The sequence below is a fragment of the Rutilus rutilus genome, assembly GCF_951802725.1.
Source record: "Rutilus rutilus genome assembly, chromosome: 24".
Taxonomy (NCBI): Eukaryota; Metazoa; Chordata; class Actinopteri; order Cypriniformes; family Leuciscidae; genus Rutilus; species Rutilus rutilus.
Window position 1 is genome coordinate 8,151,708 of NC_140228.1, and position 20,836 is coordinate 8,172,543.

The 20,836-nt window shown below is 41.1% G+C and overlaps 1 protein-coding gene across 1 annotated transcript; it reads left to right on the top strand.

The window, feature by feature from the left end:
• Positions 1 to 115: 115 nt before the first annotated feature.
• cngb3.1 (cyclic nucleotide gated channel subunit beta 3, tandem duplicate 1) lies at positions 116 to 20,459 on the top strand. The gene is made up of 18 exons (XM_084399053.1): positions 116 to 353; positions 1,207 to 1,276; positions 1,655 to 1,766; positions 3,802 to 3,965; positions 12,144 to 12,443; positions 12,531 to 12,739; positions 12,823 to 12,873; positions 12,953 to 13,039; positions 14,396 to 14,460; positions 14,801 to 14,923; positions 15,349 to 15,490; positions 15,775 to 15,934; positions 16,928 to 17,025; positions 17,193 to 17,276; positions 18,923 to 19,041; positions 19,129 to 19,281; positions 19,384 to 19,537; positions 19,709 to 20,459. Exons 1-18 carry the CDS (start codon positions 219 to 221, stop codon positions 19,739 to 19,741), a joined length of 2,259 nt encoding a protein of 752 aa, XP_084255179.1. The 5' UTR covers positions 116 to 218; the 3' UTR covers positions 19,742 to 20,459.
• The last annotated feature ends 377 nt before the right edge of the window (positions 20,460 to 20,836 follow it).

Genomic DNA, 20,836 nt, shown 5'->3' on the forward strand with positions numbered 1-20,836 from the left:
GTGTAGGTTTAAGAGGAGGATTGTGACTGGTTGACTGCAAGTGAGAAGGCCTGTGATAGGTCAGTCAAACTGTGGTGAACCATGGGAAATGGGATGTTCCCAAGAAGGAATTAATAGGGCTCTAAGAATTAATTGAAGCAGGTCGGAGTTCACATATCAGCGACAGTTGGATAAGGAGTCGAGGGATAAATCTGAATGGGATTGCGTGCAGTGCAGCCATGTTTAGCACGTTGAAAAAGATTTTTTGGCCCAGTACTGTGGCCACAGTAGCTCAGATCCCAGGACCACCGACACCTGCACCTGCGCCGGCTCCGGCTTCGGCTCCGACCCCAGCATCTGCCACTCCGACAAAGGTATGACCAGCTGGCTTTAGCACAACACCAACATCATCCTTCACGCACAACTCAACTCAATTCTCATTTCTTTAAATAAAAAAATATATATATCTCAGCTTGGTTTACTGGATATGCTATGTGGATTTAATTAGTTAATATTTACTTATTAATACTGTGTTTTACTTTTATGTGAATGGTAGGATCCCAAGCCGTTTATCTATTGTATGTAAAAGAGCAAGTCATCATGTGGAGATTGTGACATAATTACACTTTAAAAAGGAAATCGTAGCTGGTGCTTCTTGTGAATTAGTGATGTTGTCTGGACAGTTCTGTTTAATTTTTGCACAACCTGGGGAAACTTTGTAGGGATCAAATTGATAACTAGTCTGAAAGACAAATCAAAAATATTTAGAGCATAAATGCATGTATAACACAAGTCTCGGGTTCATTATTTGACTGCCATGTACTAAAATATATTTATTTATTTAGGATGTATAATTAAGAATTATATAGTGGACTCAGATCTCTAATTGTTATGCATCTAGTGTTTGTGACCTCACATTAATTAGTAGAATATTTGTAAACATTTATTAATTACCAGAAGATTAAGACAGAAACGCTAAAATATAATAAAAAAATGGTGGAATTTTTTTTTATCTAAAATCTTGTGGAGAAAAAACAATGGATATTTACTTATATTTATTATTTGTCAGCTATTGTCATATATTAATAAATAAAACTGCTACTGTATGTCAACATCAGGCTACTAAAGGTTCGTACCTCTGATGCCGTTAGTTCAAATGTCACTGCTATAAACTGGAAATGTGTTTTAAGGAGAAAAAAGACAGAAATCTTTCTCTGGTGTTCACAGGAGGAAAAGTCCGATGCAAAGAAAGATGAAGAAAAAAAAGAGGAGAAAAAGGAGGAGGAAAAGCCTGCTGGTGAGTCTTCATAATGTTCCATTACGGGAAACTACAATTCACTGTGTACATTTTTGTTTAAGAGTGGCTGTTTTATAGGTATGATCATCTTGAACCGCCGAGGTTTAAATGAAAATGCATCATCATAAAAATAGTATTAGAATACTTAATTAATTAACTAGCATGTCAGGAAAAGCTAAGGCTTAACCCCTGAAAACAAAAAGACACTATTAATGAGTCTTAACATGTTCAGTGGCAATGAATGAGCAAACACATGCACATATACTGTTAATAATCACAGATTTCTCATCTTTATGTGCAAATTAGCAGAAATTCGACATCAGGAATATCAAATAAACAGTATCTCAAAACATCTAATTCAGCTCTGTACTTTTTAAGAACCGGCTCCTGCTCCGGCTCCGGCTCCTGCTCCTGCTCCGGCTCCAGAGCCCCCTAAACCAGAGGCCAAATCAGCAGATCCAGCCAATCCTGGAGCAGAAGCTGCAGAGGGGTAAGAGTTTAGACTACCTGTAAATGATCTCATTATATGTAGTGTATTACTGTGAGACTTGTAGAGCAACACTAACAATAATTTATTTTATATACAGCCTGGCCAAAAAAAAAGTCACTGTTTCGATTTAAATAGGCAAATGCTTAAGAGTCTATGATTGGATCATTATTGCAGTGATTAATATGCTTCTAGCATGTTATATGTTTGGCAACAGTTCTTCTAACCCTTAATGATGGAGTGTGTAGCTTTTAATTTCTTAAACAGCCATGTATGAGACACATCATGGCCATATTGCTGGATGACAATGTCAAGATTCATCAGGCTCAAATTGTGAAAGAACTGTTGGGAAGGGACTCGTGCAAGATCTTGACCAAATATTGATGCACCTCTTGATGGAAATAAATGTTGTGATGTTATTGCAAGAGTCCAGCACTCTGTAAAGTCTCCTTCAGCACATCCCAAAAACTTTCAATGAATTTAAGGTCTGGACTCAGAGGTTCACTTCATGTGTGAAAATGATTCTTAATGCTCCCTCCTAACCATTCTTTCACAATTTGAGTCTGATGAATCTTGATATTGCCATCCTGGAATATGGCCATGATGCGTCTTTATACATGGTACATGAAAAGCTACACACTCCATCAATTAGGACTATAAAAGCAGTTGCCAAACAGACAACATGCAGAAACATAAGAATAACTGCAATAATGAAAAGACGATATTTTGAAGAATGTCGGTAACCAAACAGTTGATGGATCCCATTGACTTCCATAGTATTTTCTTTCCTACTATGGAAGTTAATGGGGTCCATCAACTGTCTGGTTACCGACATTCTTCAAAATATCTTCTTTTGTGTTCAGCAGAAGGAAGAAATTCATACAGGTTTGAAACAACTAGCAACAATGCGTAAATGATAACAGAATTTTCATTTTTAAGTGAATTATTCCTTTAAGCATTTTACTATTTAAATCCATACAGAAACTTTTCTTTTTGGCCAGGCAATGTATAAAAATATAGTGTTGTTTTATATTTTAGGAAAGTGTTTGAATGGGTCAATTAAAATATGTGACACTTGCCCCTTTATCATGTCATCGTTGGCTTGTATGGATGTGTGGGATCTCAAAGATGTGCAGTGTGTGACTCCAAAAGTAGCTGAAAGAAGATTAGGGGATCTGCTGTATTTGTGACTTAAGAAGATCATGGGAACGGCCTCACACACAAACAGGAGTCTCTGTTTTATACTGTTTATTGTTCTTTGTGTCAGTACATAGTGTAGGTACTGACAATGTATTGATTTCAGGAAACAATTCTAAGCAGTCACCATTTTCCAGTCTCAGTGCTATATGTGATGACACTAATGTCTGGAGTGAGACTAAATTTACCACGTGGGACCCATTTTAGCTGACTTTAATAAACAGGACGGCATCAGCTCATCAAGAACAACCAGAACTGGCATGTCTTCAGAATTAAAGATGTGCAATTGTGAGTGTTTCAGGACAGTCCTCATCCTAACTCAAAAGTCGTGAAGCCGTTTAAGCCCATGATTTGATACAAATGCAGAAGAGTTGCACTGATTAAAATGAAAATACATACACAACGTACAGGCATACACTGTCTATTCCTGAGTATATAATGAATGTATGAGGTGTCGTCTAAGTTCAGCTGCTGAAGTTTGTCTGAGGACTGAGGCTGTGAGTAGAGGAACAGCTCAGAATAGATTTGTTGTTGGCTGTGACTGTGTGAAAAGAGTTTCCCTCTCTTGAAATAATAACATTAATCATTCAAATAAACATTAACATCGTGATTTTCTGTAAAGCTGCTTTGAAACTGTGTATTGCCCAATACAAATACATTTGACTTGACTAGAATATTCTTGACTAATCAAACTTTCATTTCCTCTTCAGGTTTAGAACAGGAAACCTGTATCTTCAGGACTTTGTGTAGTCTACTACTAAAACTACCACCACCATTACCACAACTAGAACTAGGGATTTTTTTAATTTAAGCCTAAATTCCTGTCTCTTTTTTCATGTAGTGAGGAAGGAGCACCACCACCACCTTCTCCACCCATCGTCATCAACAGATATTCTGACGACCAGCTGCGAGAAATTGTGAAGTTACTTCGGGAGAGAACAGAGCTTTATAAGGAGAAAGTTGTTGACCCCTATGCCTCATCCCCAGAGCGCAGCCCACCCGTCAGTGAGTAGAGTCTCTCTGAATCCTGCTGTTTGACAGACAAGATAATAATGCAAGATAAATAAATGATCTAGCAGGGGTTCCTCATTGATCTGTTTCTCAAGGGCCTGTAATCTTAAAGTTTCTTAAAGTCAGCATGAAGTTGGAATAGTCTTTTCTTCTCAATTGTGACGTATATCCAAGTAAAATGGCTTCTCAAATGAGAAGGCGGGACTTGATTTTGTCCATTTGGAATTGATTGGATTGTTGAATGGTTGTGGTTTGCTATTGGTCGATCTCATGTGAGTGACAGGTTGCCCCGCCCTCGGGCCAGTAAACATGTCATCGGAGAAGTCATGTCGCTGCAAGAGGGAAGGGATGTTATTTTGATTAAAGATTACGAGGCACACACAAATAATGATATGCATGGATAAATTATTTATAAAAATATTTTTATTTCATGGTGACTTTAAACAGTTCGACTCATTCAGCCTGCTGGAAAAACCTGGTCATTCCAGCTTAAAGTGGACAAACAAAATTGTCTACCAAGTCAAAACCAGCTGCTAGTCCTTCTGATCAACCATCTAGACCAGCTTGGACCATCTAATGCCCATAAATTACCAGTTTTGTCCAGCAAAAAACATGGAAAACTAGCTCCTATCTGGTTGTTAAGGAGTTCGTTTTGTTGCTGAACTACTTAGTTGTTTGAACCCGGGGAAGGCGTGTTTGACACGCTATGTTACTACGCTCACTTGATTGCCCTGTGCTAAACCAAATGCATAAAGACGAATGTTGATGTTTAAATCCTAAGTGGTCCATTTATTTTAGCATTGTCCATAGTTTCCATCAGTGTAACAATACAAAGCGCCGCGCGCAAGCGGTCAAAAACCCTTTGCCCTTCCGGGTCAAACACCTGTAAACAACATTGTATCTGCTGCCTTTATACCTAAGGCCAAGTTACAGACATACGCCACCCAGTGTTAAACAAAGGAATTACAACCCAAATACAAAGCAGCATTTGGCTCTAACACACCGGCCCCTAATTGTTGATGACCGGCAGACACAACAATTCAAACAAATAAAACAAAAGGAACCAAGTAACTATTGCAAATATCATGAAATAATCAAAATGTTATCTTCACATTTAAACCCCATACACCAAACAAAGTTTGGTCACGGGTCTCTCAATGATATTAGATTTTGTCTGCAACTTCACAGAGCGTACCAAGCCCTGCTTATCAGGAAAAACTTCAAGTACTCTGGCGAGAGGCCAAGAACCACGAGGAGCCGAAGCATCCATGACAACCACAATATCTCCAGTCTTCAAACTCCTCTTCTTGTCGTTCCACTTTTGCCTTTCTTGAAGTAGAGGCAGGTACTCCCTCACCCATCTCTTCCAAAACAAGTCTGAGAGGTATTGCACCTGTCTCCACCTTCTTCTTACATAGAGGTCATGAGGCTTGAACAATCCAGGTGGTAAGGCTGGCTTGCCTTTAAGCAAAAGTAGATGGTTAGGTGTAAGTGATTCCAAATCATTTGGATCATCGGACAGTTTGGTAAGTGGCCGGTCGTTCAAGATGGCTTCTGCTTCACAGAACACTGTATGCAAACCATCATCATCTAGCGTCTGCTGACGTAGGACAGAACTAAGGACTCTTCTTACAATGCGGATCATCCTCTCCCACACACCGCCATGATGGGACCCGGCTGGTGGGTTAAAACTCCAGCGAATTCCAACTTGGGAAAGGACTCCTTCAATCTGCTGATGGTTAAGTGCAACAAGAGCTTCCTTCAGTTCTCGGTTCGCCCCAACAAAGTTTGTACCATTGTCAGACACCAGGTGAGTCACTTGCCCTCTTCTGCTTATAAAGCGCCGCAGAGCATTGATACAGGCGTCCGTTTCCAAAGATGCCGCAACTTCAAGATGGACAGCTCTGCTGGCTAAACAGGTAAGTATAACTCCATACCGCTTACAAATTCCTCTTCCTTTCCTCACTTCCAAGGGACCAAAAAAGTCCACTCCCGTGTTGGTAAAAGGGGGTAGGTCTGGCTGAATTCTCATCTCTGGAAGATCAGCCATCTTTTGTTCCAGAAGACGTCCATTGTAGCGCCTACAGAAGCTGCACTCAGTAATAATTTTTCGGACGGCGGCATTCGCCTTAGTAATCCAGAATTTCTTCCTTACTGATGACAACGTGTGAGCACGTCCAGCATGGCCCAGACTCTGATGAACATATTTGAGGATGAGCGTTGCTACATGCTGCTCTTTGGAGAGGATAATGGGATGTTTAACTTCCTCAGGCATCGCTCCCCTACTCAGCCTCCCTCCAACCCTCAATAAACCATCAACTAGGATAGGGTCCAGCCTATATATTGGACTCTGGCGACTCACCGCTGCCTTCTTAGAGGACAATGAAGCAATCTCCTCCTCAAATCGTTTCTGCTGAAAATATTTAATCACTGCAGCCTCTGCTTCTGACAAGTCGTCTACAGTCAAGGTTTTACTCCTAGGCATCACAATGAACCCTTTCCCATCAGTCTGCCTTGAACTGGATCGACTAGTTTGCTCTGACTGGATTACCAAAGGCTCCTTCAGCTGTCTTCTCCAGCGAGCCTTTTCCAACAACACTGCCTTCAAACGGAGAAACCAAGCGACTGTCCTCTTGAGCTTCCTCCAGTCAGAAAAGTAGCTAACGAGCTGGTCAGTGGGCTTGACTAAGTCACACACATTGATCGCATTTGTAGTGGCCTCTCTTCTCACCTCTAGGTCATCAGAATTCAATGAAGCATCCAGGGCAGTATTAGGCCAGTCCTCCTCCTGCTCCCACAGAAATATAGGACCTTCCCACCACCTACTGGTCTGTAGAAAGTCTGCAGCCGTCAACCCCCTCGATGCGTCATCAGCTGGATTGTCCTTGGAGCAGACATGCCTCCATTGCCAGGGTTCTGATGCCTCTCGGATGGTTGAAATTCTATTAGCCACAAATGTGTGAAACCGTCTATCCTCATTCTTGATGTACTTTATAACGGAAGTGCTGTCTGTCCAAAAGACCGAATCTTCCAACCTGAAATTTAATTCCAACTTTAGCATTGAGTCTACACGTACAGCAAGAACTGCTGCTGTTAACTCCAGTCGTGGAATAGTGATAGCCTTCAACGGTGTCACCCTAGCCTTGCCGAGCAGAAAGGAAACTCGGATGTGACGTTGCTGGCTCAGCATCCTCAAGTATGTAACGATCCCATAACCAGCTTCACTGGCGTCAGCGAAGTGATGCAGCTGGGCTTCGGCGACCTCACCGAAGTCCACTGGCTTGACACATCTTGGTACCTCAAAAGCATTAAGCTGGTCCAGGCCTTCCAACCATACTTTCCATTGGTTTAAGATGTCAGATGGTAAGGCATCATCCCATGCACATCCTCTTCGGCATAGTTCCTGCTGCATCACCTTTGCAGGCAGTGTCACTGGTGCCAGGAAGCCTAGGGGGTCATACACTGAGCAGATGGTTGACAGCATACCACGTCTGGTAAGTGCCTGTTGCCTCACTTCGATCTTAAATTTGAAGGAGTCGGTTTCTACAGACCACAATAGACCCAGAGCTCTCTCCACTGGCAGTTTGTCCCGATCCAGATCCAATTCCTTTAAATCCTTAGCCCTTCGCTCTGTAGCGATGGCATGCAAGACGGCGCGGCTGTTGCTAATCCACTTCTCCAAGACAAAACCTCCTTTCTGGCACAGTAAAGTTAGGTCCTGGATCATCTGGATAGCATCCACTTCGGTGGCGGAGCTCTTCAAAGTGTCATCCACGTAAAAGTTTTTCTTGACGGCTTGACATACATTGGCAGCAAACTCAGACTGATGATCATCAGCGCTTTTCCTCAGCGCATAGCTTGCACAGCTAGGAGAGGACACAGCACCAAACAAGTGAACGGTCATCCTATGCTCCACCAAGTCCTGGGTAACATCTCCGTTTGGCCACCAGAGAAAACGGAGGAAGTCCCGGTCTTCTTCTGCAACCTTTACCTGGTGGAACATGGCTTGTATATCGCCCATGAATGCTACAGGTTCCTCTCTGAAACGAAACAAGACCCCAAGCAGCGAGCTGGTGAGGTTAGGGCCCTGAAGCAGCTCCTTATTCAAGGATGCTCCTTGAAAAGTGGCTCCACAATCAAACACAACCCGAAGTGTTCTTTTCCTTGGGTGGTGGACCGCATGGTGGGGAATGTACCACACTCTTCCAGGCTCACCCTGAAGGTTCTGCTGGGGCACAAGCTCTGCATAGGTGTTAGCAATAAGGCCGTTCACATACTGTGCATACTCCTGGTGCAAGCTGTCGTTACTCAAGAACCTTCTTCTTAAGCCCTGCATCCTTTGCTTCACCACAACCAAGTTATTAGGCAGAGAAACGTCCTTTTTCTTGAAGGGTAATTTTAAACAGTACCTTCCATCTTGCAGCACTGCTGAATCCTCCATGATCTCCATAAATCTGATGTCGTCTCGAGACATTTCCCTTTCCTCTGCAGCCTTCTCACTGAAGTCATGGTTGTATTGACTGACAAGCATATCTTCGAGCCTTTGCAGAGAGATATGGTTCACTGTGGCTGAGGATAATGATGCATCACTGTTTCCACTCAGTGGGCCATTAACCACCCATCCCAACACTGTCCTAATAGCGTACGGACCATTCTGGACGCTATTAATAACCTCCCAGGGTTCTAATACCTTAGGTGCGTTAGTTCCGATTAAGAGGTCAACATCTGCCTTCACACTTGGGATGCGCACACTTGATAGATGAGGCCACCTAGCCAGATCCTCCGACCGTATCATATTATCCACAGTGACTGGCATTTCTTTCTGTGTAAATACCTCAGGGAGGGTATAATAATCATTACCGTCCAAATTAGACACCTCCAAACCTGACAAAGAAAATGCTGAAACGACCCTTTCTTGCCCCATTGTGTGCAACATGAAACTTGTTGCTTTGCCTGTGATGTTCAACTTCCGCATCAGGTGTTCAGAGCAGAATGTGGCGGAACTTCCCGGATCTAGAAAAGCATATGTTGTAATTACCTGGCTTCCCTTTGCCGACTTCACCTTGACAGGAAGGATGGATAACACACTCTGGTCCTTACCGGCCCCTGTATGTCCACATGTTTGAGGAGAGGACTGTTGCTGGCCAGGTGAAGCGGTTAACTGTTCCTGAGTCACTTGTCTTTTAATGTGTAACACAGTAGGGTGAGATTGTCCACAGATTTTACATGCCAAGCGACCCTCACAGTCCCTGCTCATGTGGCCGGCGCGTAGACATGCAAAACAAACTCCCTTTTGTCTCAGGAAGAGAATCTTCTCCTTGTGCATTTTACCTTTAAACTGCTTACACTCCTCCACAAGGTGGCGACGATCACACCAAAGGCACCTAGCTTCCTCCAAGTGCTCTGTACCCAACGGTTGCTCCTTTACGTCCTCAAACAACTCTTCAGTCACAGCAGCAGCAACAATGTTACCCCTTACATAGCTCCTGGGCTGTGAATTAAACCTTGAAGGAAGCCTTGGTGCCGAGGAAGTATGTGGATCCTGTATGTCGCCAAACAGAGGGTCGGAAAGGATTTTAACACGGCGTTCAATAAACTGGACCAAGTCATTAATGTGGGCTCGGTCATGAGACCTTTCCATGATGTCATGAGCTGTAGTTCTCCATTGCTCTCTCATCTTATATGGCAGCTTGGAGATAATGGTCCTCATATTGACTGGCATGTCCAGTTCCTGCACATAATGAAGCTCCCCCATTATATTGCAGCAGCCACGTAAGAACAATGAATAGTCTTGCAGTGCTCTTAAATCCTCCGCCTTAACCACTTGCCAGGCCAATGCCTTTTTCATATAAGCTATGGCGACCTTATATGGATTGCCAAAGTGTTCCTGCAGCAGACCTTTTGCCACTTTGTAGCCATGATCAGGCACCATATGCTGACAGCTACGCACCAACTCTTGTGGCTGACCTCTGGTGAACTGCTCTAGATAATAAAGACAGTCTGCACTTCCAGCTTTGCTTTCCACACCTTGTTCGAAGGCTCTGGTGAACGATCTGAACTGGAGAGGGTCCCCATCAAACACAGGAATCTCTCTTAATGGCAGAGATGATGCATGATGTTGACGAACCAGGGTAGCGGTGATGTCATTTTGTCTTTGCATAATGGCCAATAGATCTAGGGAATGAATTCCATTAGCTGACTGGTCTGTGAAAAGCCTTTGCGGTTCGTGTTGTTTCACGGTTGTCATCTGCTGCTGATACTTGGCTGGTTCCAATGTTCCTTGCTGTAGCTCACGTGGATCGTACTGATGTTGAGAGGCATCCCTACACCACAGCTCAGTTTGCCTTTTAAGCACGTCTGGTGACAACGGGTTGTTAGGTGGTAGCGGTCCTTTAACGGAGACATGTTGTGTTAGCTTTGATAATCGAGGTTGAAATTCCTTTGTTGTAGGGTTTAGGACACTTCTTGTTTGCATTTTCCTTTTTTCCCTTTCCACATAGGAATTCATGCCATTTGAGGATGCTACTGAACAACCTTTCTGATCGGCGGCCTGTAGCACAGACAACCTAGCAGCAGATGCAGCCAACTCTACATCTACATCAAGCTGCTCCCTTCTCCTCCTCAGTTGCTGTTCCTGTTCCTCAAGGGCGTGTCTTTCTTTCAAAGCTGCAGCTCTAGCCACAAGTGCAGCTCTTTCGGCCTCAGCCTTTATCCTAGCTGAGGAAGTGCTGGATCTTCCACTGCTAACACTTTTATGTGACCGTTTGCTACTGATATTAGACACACTGTCATTTTGATAGACACCATCCCCACCGTTGCCATTTTCATGTACAGCTTTAAAACCCACATTTGCTTTAGGCCTTACATGAGTATTTACATTTAAACCAGGGTCAAACATTTCAGGTGACACAGCCGACAAAGCAAAATTACCATTTTCAGAACACTTTGCACCAAAGCCCTTTGTTTCAGAAATAACCTCATTGTTAGCTATCATCTTTGCTTTAAACCAAATTTCATGTTTTTCCTTTTCATCAATAGGCAATAAACTCAACAAAGACTCATGAATACGTTTTGCATCGTTACATGTTTCTATTAGTTCCTTCAGAGCATTTTGTAACTGTGATTTTTGATTTTTTAAACCTTGCATTGATTTTCTAATTATGCTGGCGTTGTCCAGTTTAGACTTTCTATCTGCTTGCAACATAGTTAGTTTATCAACAAGCAATTCTGCACGTTTAGAAACCTTGTGATCACCAACATTAACACTGCTAGGTTTACTAACAGCTTGCATTGCAGTCTGTTCAATTGCGGGAGATTGTTTATCCATGATAAACAATCGATCAAACGATTCGCTTTTAAGTCCGTAGGTCTAACGCAAAGTTCGCACAGTTCACAAAGTCATAAAAGTCTCCGGTCAATCTGCCGGTGTTTAACACGTGTGTTTGTTTGTTTTTTATACCCGGGTATGTGTGCACACAATTTAAATGGCCATTAAAGATTGTAGCGCTACAAATACCTCTTTCGTTGGGCGCCGTGCAGTCATCAGATGGTCCCTTGTACTCCGTGGTCTGATTTCAGTATCAAACCAACTCCTCATCACCAGAAAGCCCACGTAATATCCAAACAATAATCCACAAAGAAACCGACGGCTCCTCGGCTGCTCTCAATTCCATGCATGCATGCCGAAGACTCCGAAGTTTGTAAACAAAGTCCGAACTGATGCGAGGTTTTTGACTAATGTTAAGGAGTTCGTTTTGTTGCTGAACTACTTAGTTGTTTGAACCCGGGGAAGGCGTGTTTGACACGCTATGTTACTACGCTCACTTGATTGCCCTGTGCTAAACCAAATGCATAAAGACGAATGTTGATGTTTAAATCCTAAGTGGTCCATTTATTTTAGCATTGTCCATAGTTTCCATCAGTGTAACAATACAAAGCGCCGCGCGCAAGCGGTCAAAAACCCTTTGCCCTTCCGGGTCAAACACCTGTAAACAACATTGTATCTGCTGCCTTTATACCTAAGGCCAAGTTACAGACATACGCCACCCAGTGTTAAACAAAGGAATTACAACCCAAATACAAAGCAGCATTTGGCTCTAACACTGGTTTTAGATGAATTTTCCAGCAGGGAATCCATCCGTTTCTAAACTCTGTTCTGCTGTTGATTTCCAGCACCGGTTTATCGAAAGGAAGACTGGAACAGAAAGCTGGAAGCGGAGAGAATAAAACGAGAAGAGGCTGAGCAGAAGAAAAAAGAGGATGATGCTAAGAGAGCAGCTGCAAAGAAAGAAAAAGAGGAGAAAGAAAAGATGGAGAAAGAGGAAAAGCTGAAAGCCGAGAAGGAGAAGGCTGATAAGGAGGATGCCGAAGCTATCTGCCCTAAAATCAAATGCACATGCATAGACACACTTCTCAAACCTTTAGAAGACAAGATGGACTCATATTTGGGGACAACCATCGACCCTTTCACGGGTAGGACACTATGAGAACTGAAGATGGCTTTTAAAGTATAAAACATTGGCCTAAACATGTTTGTTCTGCCTCATTTTCTCTCATCAGATCGGCGGTATATTAAATGGCTAAGTGTCGTCACAATCGCTTTTAACTATAATGTTTGGCTCGCCACGGCACGTCTGTGTTTCCCGTACCACACGCCTGCGGCAATCCCCTTCTGGATCTTTTTCGATGTCCTGGCAGACCTGGTGAACATCATAGACATCACCATGTTTCAGACACGCTTACAGTTTGTGAAAGCGGGAGACATCATAGTAAGTCTTTTTATCGACGCTTGCACCTTTCAAATTGTGACATTAGGATTTCAACTCAAAAACCTACACATTTATTTCCTCAGAAAGACAGAATAATGACAAAACAGAACTACAGAGAATCTGCCAGATTTCAGGTGTGTAAAAAATGATATCTATAAAAATAATTATTATATATTTACAATTATATAAAATGATTTTATTTTTTCTCAACAGACAGACCTGATAAGCATCATACCATTTGACTTGCTGTGTTTCCACTTTGGGTTTACATCAATCTTTAGGGTGAACCGGTTTGTTCGGGTCAGTTACTCAACTTCCTTTATATATACATGTGTAGGTAGGTGTGTGTGTGTATATAATGTCTATATAATGCACTAAGTTCTATTAGTTGCCTTTATTTGAGATGGCTCAACATGTGGATCAAGCCATGGTGTGGTTAACTTGATGCATGCACACAGTTCACATATCAAAATACCTCAGTCAAGGCCAGCACTGCTCTTAATGATATGACCCATGACCTCCTCTTGGTAGCTGGGGGTCCAGTCCACCACTAAAACCACGGCCTCTAACTGGAGTCCATCAGTGTCTGTTTGCCATTTTGCCCTGGTTTGTAAAGTCGATAGGTCATTTCTCATGAATTGTGACCAAAACCTATTAGCAAGTATTTGGCATCTCCTCCATCGTCGTCGGCTGAGTAATTAACGCTTATGATACATGGCCTGAAGGGTCTCGCCGCCCATTAGAAGAAGGTATGAGGTGACAGGGTCAGCCACGTCAGTGGACACAAACCAAAGGTTTGGAATTTAGAGTCTCTTCAATTTCCACAAGGACTGTGGTCAAGACTGTTACAGTCTGAATTCAGTTTAACATTTAGGGCGGTTTTAATGGACCGAATCTCCCTCTCTCAAGAGCCTCCAAAGTGTGGTGCATGAGGTGGATTAAAGGAAAATTTGATCTGATACTCAGCTAATTGGGCTTTCATGTCTGGGTGAAGAGCATTGAATGCATCTGTAAGTTCTCAATGTCCACCTTTAAAATTCGTTCTTTGATCGGATAACACTGCAGACTTTCCCCTTTGAGAGATAAAATGTCTTAAAGACATCAGTAAAGAATCAATATCAAGGCTGGTTTGAACTTCAATATGTGCAGCTCTTTTGTTTAGAAACTTGAATAGCATTCCCAATCGTTTCTCATTTCTTCAGCCCAATTAATAAGTGGCCCGAAACAATCCATCCCTGTAGAGAATATAAAGGTGCTGGAGGTAAATCTGCCATTCTTGGAGATATTGGTTGAGCTCATTTCTGACACTGCACAGCTACATTGTTCCTTTCTCATAGCTCTGAGAATCCAGTATTTCCTCCTCAACTCAGCAAATAAACATTCTGCACTAGGATTTGTTTTAAGTTACTGTCCTATTGTCAAATGTTTTGAATCCCAAACTATGGGATGAACTGTTTCTGATTCCAACTGATTGCAATTGCGTAGTCAACCTCCCCCTCAGATTACTTGCATTACCATATCAAATTCTGAAGCTAATGTCGCCAAACAACTTAATGATGACAGAGATTTCCCATTAGTAAGAATGTCTTCAGGGAAACGGGCTCCCTGGGTGGTGTGTAATGAGCTCTGTGTAATGTGCATATTCCCTCTTTTCAGTATCAGTCCTTTTTTGAGTTCAGCGATCGTCTGGAAAGCATCATGACTAAGGCATATATCTGGAGGTATGTCTGAAAATATGATTTCTACAGTATATGCAATACTGAATGTTTTTTTAGGGTGTTGCGATGTTGTTGCTTACTATCCTGTCCCAAATCTCCATGATATTCAGTTATCTAGATATGGGTCAGGACAAATCCCTCCATTTTATCACCCACCAGGTGAAAATTATAAGTCTGACCAAGAAAAGTAACAGCCAACCTCTCAACAACCATTATCATTAGTGACCAAAACAGTATTGAACAAATGGCAAGGGTTAATGTGTTCAAACGCATATCTGTATGTATGAACAACAATCTGAACAAATATCTGTATGTAATAATAGTGACGCTGGCCTTTTTTCAGAGTTGGACGCACTACTGGATATCTGCTCTTCTGTCTCCATCTCAACTCCTGCCTTTACTATGTAGCCTCAGAATACGAGGGGCTGGGAAGCACTAAATGGACATATGATGGAAAAGGAAATGCGTATGACCTCTTTTTTTTTTTTACCTCTGTCATTATTTCTAATAAGTATTTATAAATTAAAATAAATACAATTACATATTCAGTTAAATTGTTATATATTATATATATATATATATATATATATATATATATATGTGTGTGTGTGTGTGTATATATATATATTTACAATTAATAGATTAAATATATATTATTTAATTATTATATATTAATTATTATATATTTATTTGTTTGTTTATTTGGCAGGGACAGCGCACAATTCAGACAATTGCACCAGAGTTAGCTAACAGCTAATTTGCATCTGTTGTCCCAATATATTATTACAATATATAATTATTTACAATTAAAATTAATTAAATACAATTAAATAAATTCAAAATAAATATTAATAAATATATTTAATCATTTTGTCATTTTTCTATGCCAAGGTATCTCCGCTGTTATTATTTTGCTACCCGTACGCTGATCACTATCGGCGGTCTTCCTGAGCCCCATACACTCTTCGAGATCGTCTTCCAGCTGGTGAACTTCTTCACAGGAGTCTTTGTCTTCTCTAGCTTGATTGGACAGGTGAGAACTTAGAACTTCCCTAATGTTTTGGCACGGTTCTCTAAAAATTACGAACACATGTTCTTCCAGTAATGTTAATAGAACATTCATTCATTCATTCAAGATATCTGGTCTTTAATAATGTTCTCAAAACATTGACATTCATGGACCGTTTTTTTTTTTTTTTTTTTCTGGAACGGTTTAGTTAGATGGTTGTCTAACTTTTATTAGCGGGGATGACCCAGATCAATAAATTCGCAATACTAGGAAGTTGTTTACATTGATCTAAATCTGTTTAAACTCAGATGAGAGATGTCATTGGAGCAGCTACAGCGGGTCAGACCTACTTCCGCGCTTCCATGGACTGCTGTGTGGCGTATATGAACACCTACACCATTCCAAAGCTGGTGCAGAACAGAGTGCGCACCTGGTACAACTACACCTGGGATTCCCAGGGCATGCTGGGTAAGTGCTTAATAGAAGAGCTCAATTAAAAGAGGTAGTTTTGGGGCCCTATCTTGCATCCAGCGCAATTGACTTTGTACACCGATGCATGTATCATTCTTATTCTGCACCCGTGCACAGCGTACTTTTCCCTCCACAGACGCACGTCGGTAAGTTAGGAAATGAACTTGTGCTCCCGGGGGCGGTTCAGCGCAAAGAGGAGGCGTGTTTCGGCGCAAACGTTCCCTGGTGCTATTTTGCAGGTTTAGAAAACAATTCCGCCACTGACCAGCAAAAACCTAGTCTAAAGTCAGTGGCGGTAAAAAATAAAGGGCGCATGCTTGGCCATAATCAATGTAGCGTGTGCACACTTTGCTTATCTCATCTACACACAAACGCAGCAGTTCTCATTTTTAGAAAACCATACATTATTACAAGGAAAAATATTAACACACGAGGGAAATCATTGTTGTGTCCAAGAAGATGTGAAAAAACAGGCATAAATCTAGCTTACACATTTACCCAAATTATTTTACGCCTGTTTAACCGAAGCTAATTTGGGTGGGTTTCTCCCATCCCCAATGTAACTTCTCTATCTTTTACGGCCCTGATGAGAACGTCGGTCTCCTCGGCTGTGAACCGCTCCTGGCAAATCCGCCGTTATAATAGCAATCCGCCATGGAACAAGCACGCCTGCTCTTAAAGGGAATGTGAGATGTCGCTCTGATTGGTTTATTTCACGTTACGCCCAAACCACACCTTTGAATAATAAAGCTACTTCAGACCAACCCATGACCAACCCATTTTGGATTTGCGTTGGGCGCAAGAGTCATTTATCCCGCCGGTATAATAGCAACAGCGCACAAGACCCGCCCACAAAGTTACTTGCGTTTCGAGCTTGATACTTGCGTTTCAGATCGTTAAAATAGGGCCCTTGGACTGATAGTTCATACAATTACCATTAATCTAAATAGATGCTAATTTCAGCTGCAAAAATCTCAAATGTTTCCTCAGATGAGTCTGAGCTACTGGAACAGATGCCTCTGGTGATGAGAACAGCCATCGCTGTGGATATCAACCTCGTCACCTTCCAGAAGATCGACCTCTTCAAGGTAAGACTGGTTATTGTCAGTAATGACTGCATTCATCTGTTGAGGTTCTATACTGAAGATTTGTGGAAGGAAAAAAACTATTGCTTCCTACTGCTGCCAACAGTTTCATCTATTCTGGTGAAGTAAATCCATATTAGTTTTTGCTGTTTTAAACATTTTCTTTCAAGGGCTGTGACAACCAGATGCTGGTGGACATGTTATTACGTCTGAAATCCATTGTGTACTTGCCAGGAGACTTTGTTTGCAAGAAGGTGAGAACATCAGATATAATCGTTTTTGTATCTGATATTATGTTTTAAACTACGGGGCTGTTGAATGCTTGAATCTGATTGGTTGACATACGTTCTTGTTTGGTGTGCAATTATTTTCAGGGAAACGCACGGCTAAAGTAGTTCCAGGCAGGTTTGACCGCATTACAGTTCTATATCACTTCGCGTACTAGTTAACTGTAATAACGGAAAATAGGACGACAATTTCACAGACAATTTACATATCACAAACAAATACATATATGTATTTTCCGAAAGAAATTTACTCAAAAAAAACAACAGCTTGGGCTGTCAGTGTGTTTAATGACTGGCTTAAGGCCAACAATATGTCTGAGGACAAAGTAGAGAGGGGGGGGGGGGGGCAGATGCTTTAAATACCCAGCTGTGGGCTTTCTACGCCAGTGTCCCAAACGGGGACAGTGCCGGTTTTCGTTATTATTGCAGATAATATAACAAATAAATACATATTGAAAGGCCTACTTATTAAAACGGCTTTGTGTTTCATTTATTAGGCTAGGCTTCAGTCAGTAATAGAAAAAATTATAATTAACTAATTAATTAAAACGAATGAATTAAAGGGGTGGTTGATTATGATTTTGCTTTTCTTACTTTAGTTAGTGTGTAATGTTGCTGTTTGAGCATAACGAACATCTGCAAAGTTACAATGCTCAAAGTTCAAAGCAAAGGGAGATATTTGCTTTTAAAGAAATCGCTTTTTAAGGACTACAACAAACGGCTGGTAAGGACTAAACGACATTCCTCACGGGTTAGTGACATCACCAACCCTAGAATTTACATAAACCCCGCCCCCGGAACACGATTTATAGATTATCAAGACAGAATATGCTAATCAATGATTAGAAGATAACTACACATCAGCTACATAAATTCATCAACTAACCATTCAGAAATGTCCTGTTGCTTCTACATGTTGTCACTTCTTCTTGAGTCTCTCCATCATTGTCTGACTCCGGTTTGAACATAAAAGGCTCAAAGTTTTTGAAATTGCAGCTGTTGAAGCTCCGCCCTCTGTGCCGGGAGCAGCAGTTCATTTGCATTTAAAGGAACAGACACAAAACGGTGCGTTTTTGCTCACCCTCAAAAAGTGACAATTTTAACATGCTATATATAAAATATCTGTGGGGTATTTTGAGCTAAAACTTCACATACACACTCTGGGGTAAAATAATGACTTATTTTACATCTTGTGAAAAGGGCGTTATACCACCCCTTTAATAAATAAATAAATCAAATAACATAGCATGCTTTTCTGTCTCATTATTGCAATCTCTCTCTCTCTCTTTAATAACTGCATTAGTCTGCTATCAATGGCTCAATCCTCCGTTACTAGCTCTAAGATTACATTTTGGAATTAGCAATGGAGACTTGGGATTCAGTGCGTAAGGAATTAGTTCTACACACAAGAGCGTTTTAATGACAAAAAAACATCATCTGAACAATGTTTCGAGGTGTGGTAACTGTAGTATAAGCGGAATAATTGACTCAAAAAAATAATGTGTCGTGACCACATTACCACCTCGGGTGTACATTATTTTTCAAATAATTAAATGGTCCGTCGTCAATTATTCCTTACTTCATGGGCAAATGTCCTCCATTGCTTTACGCAGGGTGACATTGGGAGAGAAATGTACGTTATTAAGGCCGGAGAGGTGCAGGTCATCGGTGGGCCGGACAATAAGATTGTGTTCGTGACATTGAAAGCAGGCTGTGTGTTCGGGGAGATCAGGTACTGGACAGACGACATCTATATACGCTAGTGTACAATGTTTAAGTGAAAGGGCAAATCTCTGAAACAGAAATTCGTTTTTTTCAGTCTCTTACAGTCAGCAAAAGATGGAGGCAACAGAAGGACAGCAAATGTAGCGGCTCATGGATTCGCTAACCTCTTCGTATTGGACAAGAAAGATCTCAATGACATCCTGGTCCACTATCCCGAGTCTCAGAAAGTGCTGGCCAAGAAGGGACGGTGAGCCAAAGCGGGGTCACAGTCATGCAATATGCACCTTTTCTTCAAGAACAGATTTTAAATGCAATGGCTACAATGAGGGATGATTCATTCTCTGTTCAGGAAACTGATGAAGGCCAAAGGTAAAACTGCTCCTGTCAAAGATGAAGGAGAAAAGAAGAAAGGACTGGCTATGTTCGGACAAAAACCTCCCACTCCCAAAATGTTACGTGCTTTTGGAGGCTTCGGGAAAGGAGGTTTTCTGGAAAAACTCAAGGTTTGTGATGATCTGATCAGAGTTATAATAGTGCAAACACACATAGTTAAGGCAGTATGTGTCTGACTGTGGATTTGCTAAAGGTTTGGATTTAGCACATGAGATTTGAAAGATTAAAACAGCAACAAATTATTAGATTTCATGCAAATAATTAATCATTTCTCTTTACAGCAGGCACAAGCAGCAGCAGAAAAAAAGGATTAAGAAATCCATCCATCCATCCATGAATTACATCTATCTATCTATCTATCTATCTATCTATCTATCTATCCATTCATCATTTGTCCATATATCTGTCAGTTACATCCATCCGTCCATTAATTTCATCATTCATCCATCCAACCGCCTATCCATCCAATACATCATCAATCTATAACATCTATCAATCCATCCACCATTTCATCATCCATCCATCCATCCATTTCATCATTCATCCATCCATCCATCCATCCATTTTATCATTCATCTATCCATCTATTTGACATTTACATATCCATCCATCCCATCATTCATCCATCCATCAAATACATCATCCATCCACCATTTTTTCATTCATTCATACATCCATCCACTTGTCAATTACATCATCCATCAATTAATTTGTTCATTTCATCAGTGTATTCATCTATCCATTCATTCATCCATATGCAGTAACATCCATCAGTCCATCTGACCATTTCATCATTCATCCATCCATCTCTCATTCATCCATCTCCTCTGTTGTTTTACTGCTGGTTGTGATTGGATTCAGATCTACATAAATATGATTCAAAAAACTGTAAATACTGACTTTATGTTTTCGGTTTAAAGTTTTGTGACAGACTCTTTTCAACTATAATTTTGGACATATTACTCAACCGGTTCAACACTTTAGGCAGTCATGGTGGATGAGCCATACTGTAAATAGGTCAATGTTTTGCATAAAACAATAAAAATATTTAATATATATTATTATCTTTTATTGTTATCTTTATCCTTTTCATCTCAATAATATTGGGAAAAATAAAACAATGGTACTTTTCAGAGTTTTATTTACTGTATGTGGAACAAGGCATGCTACTGGCCCACAGATGCAAGACACATACAACAGCAAAACACATGACACTTCTACAGCGCTGAGATGACACTTTACATGTATACAAAGATATCTGATGAAAAAATTGCTTTAATTAAAATACAATTAAGATTATCTAATATATTCCTCTCAGCACTAATTGCGCACAATGGACTGGTACAAACATTGTGATTAAATGTAAAATGAACTTGCATCTTAAACAGTTAATACTGATCCAGAAAGCT